General features: G+C 47.7%; 2 protein-coding genes across 4 annotated transcripts in view; one reads left to right on the top strand and one right to left on the bottom strand.

The window, feature by feature from the left end:
• Positions 1–675: 675 nt before the first annotated feature.
• Positions 676–2,118, bottom strand: LOC127210774 (sentrin-specific protease 2-like). Its single transcript, XM_051170529.1, has one exon. It carries the CDS (start codon positions 2,116–2,118, stop codon positions 676–678), a length of 1,443 nt encoding a protein of 480 aa, XP_051026486.1.
• Positions 2,119–14,790: 12,672 nt separating this feature from the next.
• Srgap1 (SLIT-ROBO Rho GTPase activating protein 1) overlaps positions 14,791–15,860 on the top strand; it is a 274,632-nt gene continuing 273,562 nt past the window's right edge. For all 3 annotated transcript variants that reach the window (XM_051170099.1, XM_051170098.1, XM_051170100.1), the window contains exon 1: positions 14,791–15,135. In XM_051170099.1, the coding sequence (XP_051026056.1) occupies positions 15,069–15,135 (67 nt within the window). In that variant the 5' untranslated portion in view covers positions 14,791–15,068. The remainder of the gene's footprint in view (positions 15,136–15,860) is intronic.

Here is a 15,860-nt window from a genome sequence, read left to right as displayed (position 1 = left end):
AATGCAGGGCAACCAGGTCTGACTCGAAGCAGAGACTGGCAATTGGGTTGGCATTCCTTTCAGAAATAACTAATTCAAACAAGCAGTTGAGAATTCAAGACTAAAAACCACCAGAAAACATTCACTTCCAATTAGCTAAAACTTGTAAATGAGAACAGCAAAATTGAAAGATCATGGGGGAAAAAAACTGACAGAGGAATCCAACATTAACCTCAATCACAAATGAATCTTTAAAGCCGCATGCTTGTGTGCTGTGCAAATTAGATAGTTTCTAACTTTGTGGAGGGGGGGGCACATATATCTTTTTTTTCCTTGTTGTTTTGGGGGAGTTTGAGGCAAGGTTTCTCTGTGTTAGCCTTGGCTGTCCTGGACTTGCTTTGTAGACCAGGCTGGCCTCAAACTCACAGCAATCTCCCTGCCTCTGCCTCCTGAGGGCTGGGATTAAAGGCGTGTGCCACCACACCCATCTCTTATCGATTGCTTCAGATGCAACTCTCTCTTGCTCTAAGTTAGCACTACAGAGAAGAGAGAAGGGAGTCGCCTGCTCTTTACAGCTCAGAATCTGTTCAAGGCTCTTCAAGATCCCCCGCTTCCCCATCCCCCCTCTTCCCATCTGGAGTCCTTGGCCACATCTGGGAAAGACTGCAGACCAGCCTCAGAGCCAGGCGGACACAGCTACAGCACATGCTGGTGCAAGATTTCCCACACCATCATCTTCCTAAACAGAGGCACATGCTGCTGAGAGAACGTGATGGGCTGGCCTCTAGAAACGTAATCTGCATATTTACAGGTGAACATTCCACAGTCGCCCCCATTCGCCTGCTGAGGAATCTCCTCTTCGGTCATGCTGTATCGCTTCCACTCCAAAGGGTTCAGATCCACATTCCTTCTCGATTGGCTCTCATGCTGCAGGTAGCGGAAAATCAGCTCAAGGATGTCAGGTCGCCTCTGTCCCATCGAATCCAGGTAGACAATACTCTTCTTTCTTAGGTCTATTACCACCAGGCTCCAGTGCACATTCAGGTGAATTGGGACCAGGATAAGTTCCTTTGCAAAGAGGTTGACTGCCTGGGTCCATCTTCTGACTGATCTGTACCCTCCACACTTTAACTTGGTGTAAAAGAAGGTATTAAATGCGTGAACTGATGGGTATCCTTGCTTTTTATTTCTTTCCACAAGAAGATTCATGTAAAAATTGATAATTTTGTCATTGAGCCACCGGGTGCCCTTTAGGGTTCTCATGTCTCCTCGAGTAATTTGTAGTTTAAAGGCACAACTCAAGATCTCATCTGGTGACCCCGGGCCTAGCGCACTACTGATCTCCTTTTCCATGTCTGCTGTGACATCGGGGCCATGGACCAGCCCTCTGCCCTTCGCTTGGGCTGCAAGAGCCTTTTCCTTGGCCTCAGGTATTGACTTTTTGTTGCTGAGAATGCCGTTGCTGACACTGTCTGTGCAGATTTGAGGTGTTTCAGATTCATGAATCTGCCCGTCCACACAGTCTTCGATTTTCTCCGAGGTGTCCGCGGGGCTTGTGTGAGCGCTGTGAGGGCCAGAGCTCACAGGGTCATCATGTTGAAGGTTTCCCAACAACCTTGGGCACTTCTTGTTGTGGCGTTTCTGAACACCTTCCCCTCGGCTGCAGTTGGGGCACTTGCAACCCTTGCTTCCGTCTGCAGACTTCACCTCAATCACAGCCTCATCCTCTGGGCCTTCGTTGCACTCTGGGGACTTTAGCTGCACCTGACCCTCGTCGTGGGCTTTCCACATCTGACCCTTGGCCGGCTCTTCACATCCAAGCTCTGTTCCACCCTGTTCCGGTTTCTGCTTCTTCCGCAGCTCCGCTGGCTCCTCAGACTGCGCATCATCTCCTCCCTCTTCTTTGTATTTCCTCTTCTGGCAGTTCCCTGGGTGGTCATGGCTCCTAGTGCCATGCAGCTTGGGAGGTGGCCCTGTCAACCTCGGATTGCCTTCGCTCAGGTGTCGGCTGTCCATTGTGATGCAGGTTTTCAAAGTGCACATCAGCCAGAATCGTGGTGGGGGCTCTTGGTTTGTTGTTCTCTTGATGGTTGAAGGATCACTGAATTCACTCGAAGATGTCTCCTGCACATTGGACATGTTGTTTCAAGTTCAGAAACCACAGAGTGATGAGATCTGTAACAATAGTGCTATCAATCAGTGAGTGTCCTGTTGGACCCTGTAGGCTGTGTTGATAAATACAAACTATTTCTGTGACTATCCTAATAAAAATCACAAACCACGTATCTAACTCCTAGAAAACACTGGAGAGAAGTTAATCAAAAGATATTATTAAAGTTGGGCGGTGGTGGCTCATGCCTTTAATCCCAGCACTTGGGAGGCAGAGGCAGGGGGATCACTGCGAGTTCCAGGCCAGCCTGGTCTACAAAATTAGTCCAGGATCGTCAAGGCTACACAGAGAAACCCTGTCTCAAAAAACAAAGCAAAAAAGAAAGCAGGAAAGAAAGAAACTAACTAACTTTATGAGATCTGGTGTCCTCTTCTGGTCTGCAGGTGTACATGGACTTTAAAAAAATATTTTTTTAAAGGCATTATTAAAAACCTAAAGCTAGTGTAGTTAAGCCTGCAATCCACAGCTGAGAAGGGTGAGGCAGGAGGAATTTTTTTTTTCCCACAATAATCTCAAATAGACAAATCAGAGAAAAGTATAATCCAGAGCCGATGTATGTTATGTTTATTGGCCTGGTGTTTTGGGGGGTACTCCTGACAGTGGGATTCAGAGTCTCTCTGACTCATTTGCCTGCTCTTGGGACCTTTCCCCTCCTACTGTTTTGCCTCTCCCAGTCCTGACAGTTTGGGTATCAGTAACTCTCAAGAATGTGTCCAGCTTTAGGATTGGAGTGTGACTTAGTGATATAGAGCCTTCCTCACACACACAGAACAAAGGATTTATACCCTAATGGTGCAAAAACCAGAATTACTGAAGGCAGTGAACACGCTTACTGACACACGTCCTCACGTGGTGGAAAGTAAGAACCTCCGTGGGTTGTCGTCTGACCTCCACATTCATGCTTTGGCACATGCCTGCCCACACATAGACACACATGCACACACACACACATACACACACACACAATGCACTTGCATATGTGCAGTTAAAACGCTCATACACATAAAAATAGACCTTAAAAAACAATAAAGGCTAGGATTAGTACTAAGCCAATTTCCCTTTCTCAATAAAAACAATGTACCAGAGAACTAAATAAAAATCATTATTAAAATGTACAACACAAAATTAGGAAAAAAATATAATAAATCAAAGAATCACTGTCCTTGAAAGACAGAGAGACCAAACCTACAACTACCTTGTGTTTAAATCTTGTCCCTGCTTTTGTCAATTTGCAAAACTTTAGATACATCACTACATCTATATAAAAAGCCATATGGCATATGAATTATAAATGTTGAAACTTTAAGTGTTAAATATAACTTGATAATTGCAAAGCAGAATGTAGGCCGGGCGGTGGTGGCTCACGCCTTTAATCCCAGTACTTGGGAGGCAGAGGCAGGCGGATCGCTGTGAGTTCGAGGCCAGCCTGGTCTACAAAGAGAGTCCAAAACAGCCAAGGTTACACAGAGAAACCCTGTCTCAAAAAAACAAAGCAAAACAACAACAACAACAAAACCCCACAAAAATAAAAAAGCAAAGCAGAATGTAGGGCCAATGAGACGGCTCAGCCTGATAAGCCGCTCACTTGGCAAACCTGACCAGTTCCGTGCAATGCCTGGGTCCCACAAGATAAAGGGATAGAACCAAGTCACCCAAGTTGTTCTCCCCCCTCCACATATGTGCAAGCAAGTAGTTGCCCCACCCTCTATACACAAATAACTGAGAATGAACCGCAATAAATAAGCATTATAAGGTGAGTTGAAGAAAGCGATCTTTTACGGTATTTTGTGCATGGTTGAGCACAGGTGCCTCCCATTACGCAAATTCAGGCTAGGACCACAGAAGGGCACAGAGACACTAAGAGAAGTTCATGCCTAGCAGCTCTTTCCTGCCATCCTCTCTGACCCAAAGGAGCTTCTCAGAGCAAAGATGTAGAGGAAGGGAACAGAAGCATAGACGGGTGGGCTTAGCAGTGAGGCGTCCTCCTTACTCCTCAGCCTTAGAACGGTGGAAGGGCATGCCAGCTCCATCATCGGGGAGTGACTTCCTGTCAGAAACCCCTTCACATGTGCGCAAGAAGACAAATTCAAAAATACCTACAGTAAATATTAAGCGAAAACGGCAAGAATATAATGCCATCCAGCAGGACAGACAGAGAACACGGTGATATTAAGCCCTTAGTAGAAACAAATGAAGCCGACCGGCATCCAGGTACACAGTGGTATGGTCCTCCTGCCTTTTTTACCTCCTCATCACTGAGATTATGCAAACACATCACTGTGCTTTTGTGTTTTATGATGGCGTTGGTAGATAGAACCACGTCCCTGCTCTTGCAAGGAAAGCAGTTTGGCAACTAAGCTCTTTCTCCAGCCCCTGCTCACTTTTCTTTGTTGCTTTTGTTCCGGGAAAGAAAATAATAATAGCTTCTTCTTCCTTGGCAAACACCAAATGGTGAGTGACACTGGTGCAGTGGGAGCCCCCCCTCCCCCCAGAGGACCAAGGATTAGGAGGTCTAGGTGGCTTCCTGCACAGGGAGGGTTCAGCAGGAGAGATCTTAGGGGTCAAGGCCAAGGCTGAGGGGCTCTCAGAGGTAAAGCCAAAAACAAGGAGTAGATTCCTGTCACCAAGTTGGGCTGCCTGGTTCAGGACATGAAGATCAAATCCTTGGAGGAGATCTGCCTGCCCTCCCTGCCCAGTAAGGAATCTGAGATTATTGACCTTTTTCCTGGGTGCATCCCTAAAGGATGAGGTTCTCAAGAGCATGCCAGTGAAGAAGCAGACACAGGCTGGCCAGTGGACCAGGCTCAAGGCTTATGTCACTATTGGGGACTACAATGGTCATGTTGTTCTTGGTGTTAAGTGCTCCAAGAAGGTAGCCACTACCATCCAAGGGGCCATCATCTTGGCCAAGCTTTCCATCATGCCTGTGCGGAGAAGCTACTCGGGAGACAAGATTGGCAAGCCACACACAGTTTCGTGCAAGGTGACAGGCAGCTGTGGGTGCATCTCATCCCTGGCCCCAGAGGCACTGGTGTCATCTCTGCTCCTGTGCCCAAGAAGCTACTGATGATGGCCGGTATTGATGACCACTACATATGATTCAGGGGCTTTACTGCCACCCTGGGCAACTTTGCCAAGGACACTTTTGATACCATCTCCAAGACCTACAGCTACCTAACACCCGACCTCTGGAAAGAAACTGTGTTCACCAAGTCTCCTTATCAGGAATTCACTGATCATCTTGTGAAAACCCACACCAGAGTTTCTGTTCAGAGGACCCAGGCTCCAGCTGTGGCTACACATAGGGGGTTTTATATAAGAAAAACAAAGTGAATTAACTCTGCTTTTAAAAAACAGGGGGTGGGGGGGGGAGGGCTGGAGAGATGGCTCAGAGATTAAGAGTACTGGCTGCTCTTCCAAAGGTCCTGAGTTCAATTCCCAGCAACCACTTGGTGGCTCACAACTATCTGTAATGAGATCTGGTGCCCTCTACTGTCATGCAGGCACATATGCATGCAGAGCATGTATACACAATAAATAAACAAATCTTTTTTTTTCTTTAAGAAGATAGTAATAATACAAGGGCCTTGCGACATGGCTTAGAGGTCAAGAACACTTCTTACATAAGCTAGAGGGCCTTAGTGTGAATCCCCAGCACCCAGGTAACAAGTCAGGTAGGGCTGAACATGCCCGTAACGCCCAAACGGGGAGCAGAGACAAGTCAAGAGAGCTAATTGGGTTGTCAGCCTAACCAAAATGGAACGCCTGGCTTCAGACAATCAGGTAGAGGTCAGTAGAGGAAAATACCTGATATCCTCCTCATGTGTCTGTATGCAAATCTACAAAAACACTCGAGTGAGCACGCACACACACACACCTGCCCAATCATAAACACCTGTCACACATGCACACACAACACTAACAGTCTCACTTTTCTCCTTACAGATTGGGCTGGGCCCCATCCAAAGAGACTGAGCCATGAAGGGACTTCAGGCACAGTGAGCGGCCAGGGGGCTTTCTGAATGCCTCCAAGGCACACCGTACCACACAGGTGATCACTTGCTTTGCTTGCCTAAGCTCCACTGAGTCACTAGTCTGCAAATTCTGCCTGTACTCTCTTGGCACAGACACATTCTATCTTCCTGATGACGGTCTGAGTAGGCTCAGTGCTACTCAACTACAACATATCATCAACACTGGAAGAATTAGGAAGGCACCCATCGAAGGAGAGAATCTGATGCCCCCCTAGTACGTTGTAGAAATTTTTCCCTGCCAGTACAGACAAGAGAGTCCTGCCTCTGCCTGAATCAGGATCCCCTAGGCTGCTTTACCAGTGGAAATTCTACAGAGTAACAGAACAAGAAGCGGGGGAGGGGATGGGGAGTGGGGGGTGTGGAGGGTAGGGGGGTTTAGAATGACTTACTGGCTGATAGGTGTGTGGGCCAGCTAGTCCAACGATGGCCGCCTAGGAATGGAAGATGTAAGAATCCCGTAGGTTTTCAGTCTGGATGTCTCAGTTGGTCATCGCGATAGGCCAGAATTTCAAAGAAGTAGACTCTAGGGAGAGGAACGGGATGGACTTCTTCTCATGGCAGGAACAGACAGAAAGCAAAGGCTTCCTTTCCCATTGTCCTTATATAGGCTTCCAGCAGAGGGTGTGGCCCAGATTAGAGGTGGGTGTTCCCGCTGCAAAGATCGGGATTAAAAATAGACCTTCCCTCGTGATGGTGCACACCTTTAAGCCAGCACATGGGAGGCAGAGGCAGGCAGATCATTGTGAGTTCCAGACCAGCCTGGTCTACAAAGCAAGTACAGGACTGTCAAGGGTACACACACACACACAGAGACCTTGTCTCAAAAAAACAAAACAAAACAACAACAACAAAAACAAACAAACAAACAAACAAAAACCAAACCAAAAAAGCCTTCCCTAAGCAGGGTCTGGTAGCTCACGCCTTTAATCCTAGCACTCAGGAGGCAGAGGCAGGCAGATCTCTGTAAGTTTGGGGCCAGCTTGGTGTACAATGCAAGTCCAGGACAGCCAGGGCGACACAGAGAAACCCTGACTTGAAAATAATAAATAAATAAATAAATATTAGACATTCACACATCAAATTAAGAAAAAAAAAAATCCCTCACAGGGATCTTTTAAAATATTAACAAAGACAGGGTAAGCAAGTCCTCAATAGGTCCTGCCTCACAAATATGTCTATCAGAGATACTGGGCCAGAAGGCTGAAGATGATGCTCCAACAGGGAGTTTTGGGTGACCGCTCAGGCAGCAAACTGTCTCTGTCATTTTTTCATTTTGGAAGCTGCTAACCTGCACTTCCTATTTACAAAGGTAATTAATTTTATTCCTTCTCAAATCTCTGATGGGGGTGAAGATCAGTGAGCTTAGTTTTACAGTTAAGCTTAGTTGTTTAGGGGTTAAGATGTTTTAAGCCTAGACAGATGTTTTAAGTTGATAGAGATGAGATACGATAGATATTGATTTACACTCAGAACTTTAGACTCATCAAGATAGGAAAGATGTTTTCTTCAAGGTTGCCAAATACAAATAGTCAAAACACTATGAACATAATATGAACATAATTTTTCTTTTCTTTTCTTTCCTTTTTTTTTTTTTTTTTTTTGAGTCAGAGTTTCTCTGTGTACCCTTAGCTATCCTGGAACTCATCCATAGACCAGGCTAGCCTTGAACTCACAGCAATCTGTCTGTCTCTGTCTCCCAAGTGCTGGGATTAAAGGCATGTGCCACCACCACCCAGCTGAACATAATATTTAATAATTCCTGATTGTTTCATGGTTCTTCTTGCTGTGTGTAGGTTATTGCATTGTGTAATAATATAAATGTATATGTAAAAAAATAAAAATGAAAAAAGAGAAAAAACATTAACAAATAAAGAAAAAGAGGCTCCCCCACCAAAAGAAAGAAGAAGAAGAAGAAGAAGAAGAAGAAGAAGAAGAAGAAGAAGAAGAAGAAGAAGAGAGAGAGAGTCCCTTAGAGGTATGCCCAGCTTCTTGAGTTTTAGTTGACAGCCCAAGATTAACCATTGGATATGCTATGTACACATTATGGAAGATTTCTCATGCAAAGAAACATGACTAAGCATGCAGGAAGTATGCCAAGAAAAATAAGCCTGATATATGTTGTATTATCTCACTCACAGAGATCTGAAAACTCCAGGTTCATGGAAAACCAAGAATACAGCAATGGTTGCCCAGGTCTGGGATACAGGCAGATGATAAGTGCTTCAGACACACACCGCATTTAATCCTCACCACAAACCTATGAGGATTATTGTTTCAGTCTTACAGATGAAGAGGTTAAGATGAAAATTTTACTGAAGAAATAAATGATTAGTTTCTTATATTTTTGGTTGTCAGTCTAGCCTTTAACGGCTAAGTCATCTCTCCAACCCTGAAATGATTAGTTTCTTAGAGAGACAGTAAATGAAAAAGCAATCTTGTCACTGTCACATAAGTAATAAAACTCTTTCATAAGGATATTCTTTTAGTATTCTAGTTTTGAGTAATGTTTCAAATGAACAGAACCACCTTTGGTTTTGTTTTTCTGTTTGCTTGCTTGTTTTTTGTTTTGTTTGTTTGTTTTGTTTTGTTTTTCGAGACAAGGTTTCTCAGTGTGGCCTTGACTGTCCTGGACTCACTTTATAGACCAGGCTTGCCTCGAACTCACAGTGATCCACCTGCCTCTGCCTCCTGAGTGCTGGGATTAAAGGCATGCGCCACCACACCCGGCACAGAATCACCTTTGACCTTATGGTTTCTTTGCTCTTCAAAATAGCTTTTATGCCAGCGTTCCTTCCATGGCCTCCTAGAAGCTTACTAGAAGTTCAGTATCTCGGACTTCCCTCCCAAGGTACAAGAAATGCCTTAGGACAAGATCTCCAGGCAGCCCAATGCACATTAGTGCTGAGAAGTGTCATCTGAAGTGTAAAGTCCTGTGTCTGAATTTAAAACAGACTCTGTCGTGCTCCGATGTTGATGGTCAATTGTGAGACCACCCATTGTGAAGTGCTCCAGGACTCATCCAAGAACACAGTCCTCTGAAAGCAGAAGTGCTGTTTGTGAAGTCGGGGGTCATGTGGAGTCCGGACAGTGCAGGGTAGATGTTCAGAGTACAATGTGTGTCCTGGTGCTCTGGTGTGATCCATAAATACAGCTTGGCATGCTGGCAAGGCTTTACCTTGGGGCACAGGAATGTGCCCTTTCATTTAAGGGGAGTCCCAGAATGGCTCATCTTTATGAAATTCATTAAAGCCAAAATTATAGCTAAAAAAAAATGTGGGTGAACTTGGCATCAACTGTACATTTCCATTTGCTATTTTAAAAGTTGCTTTGGAGTCTGGGAAGATGAGTGAGTTGGCCAAGCACCTACTAGGAAAGCATGCATTTGGATCTCCAGCCAGTGTGAAGAGTCCTCGGTGTGATGGCCTGTGTCTGTTCCCTCACTGCTGCGAAGACGGAGTCAGGAGCACACCTGGGCCTTACTGGCTAATCAGTCTAGCCAAATGGTGAAGTCCAGGTTAGGAGGGAGACCCTGTCTCTAAAAATGAGGTACAAGCTGGGCGGGTGGTGGCGCTCACCTTGAACCCCAGCACTCAGGAGGCAGAGGCAGGCGGATCTCTGAGTTTGAGGCCAGCCTGGTCTACAAAGTGAGTCCAGGACAGGCAAGGCTACACAGAGAAACTCTGTCTCAAAAAACAAACAAACAAACAAGTAAAAATGTGGTGGAAAGAGATTGAGGAAGACACCTGATGCCAGCCTATTTCCTCCACATGTATGGGTACATATATATACACACACATGAGCACACACACACACACACACACACACACACACACACACACACACACACACACACACCATGCGATGCCTTTTGGCTGCAAGGCCCCTGGTGAATATTCTTCCTTCCTCCAAAGGAAAAAGGTCACGTGATAAACAAAGTTCTACATCTGGAAACTTGCGCTATCCAGAAAGGATGAGACTCTCACTGTCAGGCAAATTTCTTTCTTTCTTGGTTTGTTTGTTTGTTTGTTTTTGAGACAGGGTTTCTCTGTGTAGCCTTGACTGTCCTGGACTCGCTTTGTAGACCAGGCTGGCCTCAAACTCACAGCGATCTGCCTACCTCTGCCTTCCAAGTGCTGGGATTAAAGGCGTGCGCCACCACGCCTCGCCTCTTTCTTCATTCCTTTCTTTCTTTAAGATTCATTCATTTATTTATTATACAGTGATCTGGCTTGCATATCTGAAAAAGGCACCAGATCTCATAGATGGTTGTGAGACATCATATGGTTGCTGGGAATTGAACTCATGAGCTTTGGAAGTGCAGTCAGTGCTCTTAACCTCTGAGCCATCTCTCCAGCCCCACCAGGCGAACTTCTTATCAAGTACCTCTGAAGAAAGGAAAGATGTACATCAGCAGGCAGAGACGAGGAGCTTAGGGCTAGGAAAACTGCCACCACAAGGTGGAGCAAAGTCACAGATTACGCTGAACGACCATGAGAGACAAGACCCACGGAAATAAAGCTGTGATCCAAAATGCCCATCTTGCTGTATGTGAACCTGCTTTCCAGGGGCAAGGAATTCCAGGCCCACAGGAGAGAGAGCAAACAGCGGGAAAGTTGTTTCCACCCAGGGGCAGGAAGATGTGCACTGGAGTTGTGTCCTTGTTACACCTTAGTCACTGAAAACTTTAGTCCCTGGATTCCCATTTGTAATATCAAAGCAATTGTGCCCACCTTGTGGGGTGCTTGTGAGAATATGTGCAAATGCTCACCTTGGAGAGCATTGCCCAAACTTCGTAATGTTGAGCCATGAACACTGATGTCACATTGACGGTGTTGCCTAGACACTGTGATAGCTGATCATGTCAACTTGCTGGCATCTAGATGAGAGCAGGAGACAAGCCTCCAGGCATGCCTGTGAGGGACTGGCCACGTTGGGGTAACTGAGATGGGAAAAGCCACCTTAATGCTGTGTGCCTCCATTTCATAGGCTGAGCTCCAGGCCTGAACACAAAGATAAACAAATCTGAAGGTGAGCATTCATCTCTCTTCCAGAGTGAACAAAATGTGTCATGCTCCCCTAAGATGCCTTTCCCCACGATGGACTCCCCCTCCAGATGGAAGTCAGAATAAACCTTTTATCCCTTGTGCTGCTTCTGACAGGATCGAGATGGGTTTGCAATACAGATACCACGGTGAAATCAAAGCTGGCTAAGGCATGGTGTCTGACTTTTAAAATGTTTTCAACGAAAGCTGATGGATGCTTGGGTGTGGTGGTGGAGAGGGGGCGCGGGGGGCCACCAAGAGTTTGAGGGGGCAGCTGAACCACATAGCAAGACTCTCAAGAAGAACCATAAGAGGCAAGCTGACTAGCACAGATGGTGACAATGATCTTGATAGTGTCCACTAGTGTGTGCAGAAGCTGCTGCTGCTGTGGCTGTAGGCTGATGCTCACCGTGGTACCCAGGATGGTCTAGACTCCTGAGAGGAAGCAGTCATCCTTTCTGAGCCTCTAGATGCTCCAACTATAGGCCTGAGGCCATTTGAGAATGGCCTCAGTTTAGGATCTTAGCTTTGAATACTTCATCTCCTCTCTCTGTTTGTCTCTTGCTTGTTGTCTCAGTATGAAAAGCCCTCAGCCACTGCTCCACCCCCGGGCCTGCCTGCCACCAGGCTCATCATCACAATGGTCCTGGACTCACCCTCTGAAACTCTAAGCAAGCCCCTTGTTAAAGGCTTTCTTCTATAAGCTGCCTTGGTAATGGTGTCTTCTTGACAGCAATAGAACAGTAACTAAGACAGGGCCTAAGCCAGAGGTCCTTCAATTAGCAATTCTAAAAAATTATCTCAATAAGAGTTTATTCCATTTTAGGGATCTAGGAAATAACCCATTTTAAAGATGAAGAAACTGGGGCCTAGGCAGACACAGTGATTTTTTTTTTTTTAATACTAAGAAGTAGCAGGGCTAGGACTCACCACTGAGCCCTTGAGTCTGTGGCTCAGTTCTAGGCTCAGGCACAATTCGTTTCTAGTGGTACAGTCTCTCCCGTCACATTGCTTTTCTCAGGTACACATATGGAATAAATTGAAACCACCAGCACCTCAGGTGATAAGAATCCCAGTCCAATTTGAACGAATCCCATTGAAATGTGACTTTGATTGCCAACTCCTCGGCTGCCTGCCTCAGGCCTCACTCTCCTGAGGCTGACCCATTCTTTCTCTACCAGTTATAACGTGGGAGAAATCTAACCATGGCACTTCTTTACTTAAAGGCTGCCGAGTGTTCAATGACTGTGTCCACTAGCTCAGCACAGCACAGGTGGTCACCTAGCCACACCCCCCCCCCAGGTGGCTCCCACCCTCCTTCCCAGCTTTTGCTTTAGACATTCTAGAGCTTCGATCCACATGCAGTCAGGGCAGCCCAGCACGGGTGTCACTAGTCCCCCCCCCTACCCTTCCCCCCCACCCCTCTCCTCCCCCCCCCCCCCACTGTTTCCTTGGTATCAAGAAATCACAGTCTAACCTCCTGGGTTGTAAACAGAAAACCAAGTCCTCTGGGGCTGGAGCTCAGCTGGCAGAGTGCTCAGCTGGAATGCCCTAAAGCCTGAGGTTAGTCTCCAGCACTACACAAAAGCAGTTGTGGGGGCATCTGCCTATAATACCAGCATTCAGGGGGGTAGAAACAGGAGCATCAGGAGTTCAAGGTCATCCTCATCTAAACAGCAAATCTGGGGCGGGCCTGGGCTATATGAGGTCCTGTAGCAATAAACAAACAAGTAAGTTCAAGGTCAGAGTGGTCTACATGAGTGAGAGACCCAGTGTCCAAAATAAAAGAACCTTACTCTTACATCCTATTCTGATATAAAACAGAACGTCGTTAAAAATTAAATGATGCAATTAGCAAATTTAAGCATGCCAACCCAGTGCATATATGTGTGCATATGTTTAATTTTTTTGAAGTGTTTTTCACCTTCTACCATAGCTAACATTGAGTGGGACTCTGGAAAAGTTATTTGCAGTTACCCAGAGTAAAATATGTCTTCTCTAGAACACATTTTCTCTCACATGGATCACCAACTACTTACTATTCCTTAAACCCAGGAACAGGAGGAAGGGGTGGGGGTGGGGGTGCCTCAGGGATAGTCCTGCATGTATGAGGCCGTTGGTTAACTCTCCATCTCTGCAAACTAACATTGTTGGAGTACTATCCCTCTATGACTTACTCCCCAAACTGCCTCAAGCCCTATACTTGGGTAAGACTATTATTCCCACAGCATTATCACACTGCTCGTAGTTATTTATTTTTTTTTCAATATACGGTGAGATCTTTTAGGACAGGTGCCTAATGCCGATTGCTTCACTCTTGTGTTCGGTCAGCATTAAGGACTAGGGTTCGTCACTGACTAAGGGGAAAGTCCAAAAGTCTTTCCAACCTTTAAATCTCAGCGTGGGAAATTTTTTTTAGCACCAGACACGCCCTGGCCATATCACTTTGATAAATCAGAACCATTGCATTTGGGAATCTGTTTGAGAGGAGCCAGAAAAGGTGGTAAAGGGTAAACACAGCTGGATGAACGCTAGCCACATCCTAAGTGTGGCTGGTACATAGTATGCCACGCTTTCCCTGTCATCCTAGCACCTGAGCTGCATTTAGGATGGAGAGGGTGATGGGCAGGAAGTTTTCCTCCCTGCCTCAACTGTAGAGCTTCGTCCTCATTTGATTTTTAACAGGCAGGTCTTTCACAAACCAATGTTCAGTTTCCTCCTGGGGTCCAGCTTTTGGATTCTATTAGGGAGACACCCAACTCTGGACTTCAACCACTGGGGAGGAAAAGCCTGTCCAGAACCAACACAGAAGGCGTCAAGAAAATCTGTCCCCAGGGTCAGAGGAGTCTCCCAATGTCAATCACCACGCAGAACTCAGGAGGACTAAGGCGCACGGGGCGCCGCCCAGGCCGGCCCCTCTGGACGTGCGGCCTGGCTCGGGTTGGCCACAAGGGGGCATCCATCTTCCAGTACGAGCTCAGAGCCGGGATCAAGGCGAGGGCGGAGAAGGGGTCGGCCCCGGAGCGCCGTCCCCTCGGGCGACAGGGCCCCGCCTGGTCTAAGCCCTCTTGGCCAGCAGCAGCTGTTCTCCCCCGCGAAGGGAGAGGAGGGCCGAGCGCGCTCCTGGGACCGGGCGGGGGCGCGGCTCCGGGTGCGCGTTTCTCCGCGGCCGCCAGGGGGCAGCAGCGGCCGGTAGGCGGTGGAGACGGAGCCCAGGCGCCGGGCTACGGTGGAACCAGAAGACCCTCGCGGCGCCGGCTCTGGAGACGCGAACTCCGCCGGGCGTGAACCGGGCGCGTCCGAGCGTCGCCGCCGCCGCCGCCCTTCGAGTCCCGCCTGATCGGACACGCGTGGGAACTGCCATCCCTTCGGCTTGCCGGACGTTGGCAGCGGCGGCAGCATCTTAGCCCCGGGGCGCAGGCAGGAAGGGAGGCGGCGGCCGCTGGCGGGGCGCGACCCCCGCGCGGGTCTCAACAATGGTGCGCGGCGCTGGCGCGATCCCCGCGTCCGCCCCGCGTCCGTAGAGGAAGCGGCAGGGAAACGCCCCCTCCCCCCCCCTTCGCTCGCCGGAGTTTGCACGGCTGGCCTCGAGGGCTGGGGCTCCAGCTCGCCAGCGCCCAAGGCGGCTCAGCCCGGAGCATGGTGCCGGCGCCTGGCTTGCTCTAATCGCTCCTCTCCTTCCTCCTCTCGCTCCTCCCGTCCCTTTGGTCCCTCCCGCGGGTGCTGCCTCTGGCTTCTGGGCGAGAGGGAGTACAACTCTCTGCCTCTCCAAGGAGGAGACTGGACCGGTGACCACGCGACAAGAACTTGCCCATTGAAAGCAAGCCCGGAACCAGCCGGAGAATGTCCACCCCGAGCCGATTCAAAAAGGACAAAGAGATCATAGCCGAGTATGAAAGTCAAGTCAAAGGTAAGGATGGGAGCGGCTGCTCGCTCCTTTTGTGTGCCTGCCTGTCATTGTGTTACCAGAGTTCCGTGTGTAACTTGGTGTCTGCGTTGGCGGAAGGTGACTAGGGGGGACAGCTTGGGTCCTGGCTGAGCCCCTGGGGCGTCCTGTAAGCCACTCCTAACCTGATCAGACCCACTGGGACAGAATACCAGGTGGCTTCCCCAAGCCGGAGCTCCTGTCTCCCAACAGTGAGACAACTGGCTGGAAGTTAATCACCTTCAGCTGGCGGTTAACTAGAGCAGGAAGGCAGCGCCCCGGAGTTCCTGCCCAGTTGTCATATTACCATCATCCTTTTTATGGGAAATCATTGTCACAGCATATTTTTTCTGTGGAGTCATTTAGTAAAGTCTGAACACTCAGTAGTCGAGCGTTTCGTTGAGCGATGGCTGTTTCAGACACGCACACTTTTTCACTGTTAATTTAGTAGGGCGATTCCCCCTTTATAAAACCCTGACAGCTAAACCTACAGCGACTGCTGGAATCTGACTCCTCTTTTATAGCTGGAATCCGCTGCCATCCTTCACTCTCACACGACGATATTGCTTTATCATTTGCTGGAGGGCACTTGCATATGAAATGAAGGCTTTTGACTATATGAGTAAATAGTTTCAACCCATTTGCATAGTCGACTAATGAAGGCAACCTAATTAAGGTTGATTAAGCCTTTTTTACTCTCCGTAGCTTTG

The sequence above is a fragment of the Acomys russatus genome, chromosome 28 (assembly GCF_903995435.1).
Source record: "Acomys russatus chromosome 28, mAcoRus1.1, whole genome shotgun sequence".
NCBI lineage: Eukaryota > Metazoa > Chordata > Mammalia > Rodentia > Muridae > Acomys > Acomys russatus.
The sequence above is the reverse complement of the archived record's forward strand: the minus strand, read 5'-3'. Positions and strand labels throughout refer to the sequence as shown.